General features: G+C 28.4%; 1 protein-coding gene across 1 annotated transcript; it reads right to left on the reverse strand.

Moving 5' to 3' along the window:
- LOC107614883 (cell wall / vacuolar inhibitor of fructosidase 2-like) lies at positions 552-1105 on the reverse strand. Its single transcript, XM_016317011.2, has one exon. It carries the CDS (start codon positions 1068-1070, stop codon positions 552-554), a length of 519 nt encoding a protein of 172 aa, XP_016172497.1. The 5' UTR covers positions 1071-1105.

Genomic DNA, 1748 nt, shown 5'->3' on the forward strand with positions numbered 1-1748 from the left:
GACTTAATAATAATAATAAATTAAATATATAAAATTATAATAAAAATTTAAAACTTAAATAATAAAAATAAAGAAATGTGAAAGATAATTTGCAATTTAAAAATTGTCCACAATCATAATGAACACAGTAGTTTATTATGGACGCGCATGGGTCAAAAGATTGTACTGTAATTGCATGTAAATAGTCTGATTTTTTTAATAAATTTAAGGCGAAAACTCAAGTGCAGTTGTTTTCATGTAAAACTGATATTTAAAAATTGTTTGACTAAATAACCATCTAACAATTTTTAACTATTAACTTCATATGAAGATAATTGCATGTAGTTGGCCATTAGACTGTAGATGTGGTGTTTATAGAAAACCAACTTTGTTAAACCATGATTCGAAAAACTGAGAGGGTAAATACCTAATTATCATTATTAGACTAATTATAAATCCTACTAAATTCGTGTAAAGTGAAATTAATTGTGCAATAATTAAATATAATTTTGATGTATCCTTTTGTAGTTATATAGGTTTATTTATTGAGTCAGCAGAAAAGAAAAAAAGAATCAGCCATTTAACAAAATCTTAAGAATTGCAGCAGAAATATCAAGAAGCTGCAGCATAATCCCATTCCTAGAACTCAAAGGTGACTGATTCCCAGTGAATTTCTTGTTGCAAGCAACAATGTCTTTCTCAGCATAGGAAATAGAGTAATTTGCAAAGCCAAAGTTGCCTCTGTTTATAGAACCAACAGCTTGAGGAAGAACATACTTAATAGCAGGGATATATGACTCAGCACAAAAGGTCAATTTATGCTCCAATTCATGGTCAGTGACTTTCTTAATAAGGTCTTCAATGTAGTTGAGAGTGTTAGTGGCATTTACTATAGTGTAGTTGATCATTATCACAACCATACCCTTTGGATCACTTGGGGTGGCAGGGTTTGAATGGATGATATTGCTACAGAGTTCATAGTATGGTGTCTTCTTGCATGTTTGGTCTATCAAATCATCTGAATATGTTGTGGATAGAAGAGTCAAAGTGAGAAGAACAAGTGTTAACGTGGTTGAGGCCTTATTCCTCATTTTCTTTTTCTTGAAATGATGATGGGTTTGTATTGAGTGAGGAATTATGAGTTAGTTTGGCAGGTATTTATGGTTAGTTTGGCCGTTATCTCAGTTCAATTTGATATAAAAAAAAATTTACGCATTAAAATTAATCACTAATATAAAATATATATTAAAATATAAAATATGTATTGAAAATAAATTAAATAATATATATTTATAAATAAATACATGATGACTAATTTTAGCATTGATCACGCTTTTAAAGCGTGCCATAAAGTGAGAAAAAGCGTAGCCACAGCTTTTAGTCATGCTTTTTTAGCATTGATTACGCTTTGTAAAGGTATGAGACATTGTTGTAGGTGATTATCTGTACTTATTTTATGTTTTTTTTTTTCTTTTTTCTTGACAATTTCACTAACTGAGAATATAAATTTTATACAAACTATTGGTTAACGCAGATAATTTTTTTAAAGGAATCATTGAAGACGATATGATGGAAATTTTTTTGACTGAATTAAATTTTTTCCTATGCATGAAATATTTCAGTCAACTAACCTTATCATTAAAGTCTCACACTTTTAACGTTTTCACGAGAATTATTTCAGTTGATTAAATCAAATATAAATGTTTTAGCCTCGCAGGACTTTGATGCATTAAAAAATATTATATATACATTAAAAATTATATATATTG

The sequence above is a fragment of the Arachis ipaensis genome, chromosome B01, assembly GCF_000816755.2.
Source record: "Arachis ipaensis cultivar K30076 chromosome B01, Araip1.1, whole genome shotgun sequence".
NCBI lineage: Eukaryota > Viridiplantae > Streptophyta > Magnoliopsida > Fabales > Fabaceae > Arachis > Arachis ipaensis.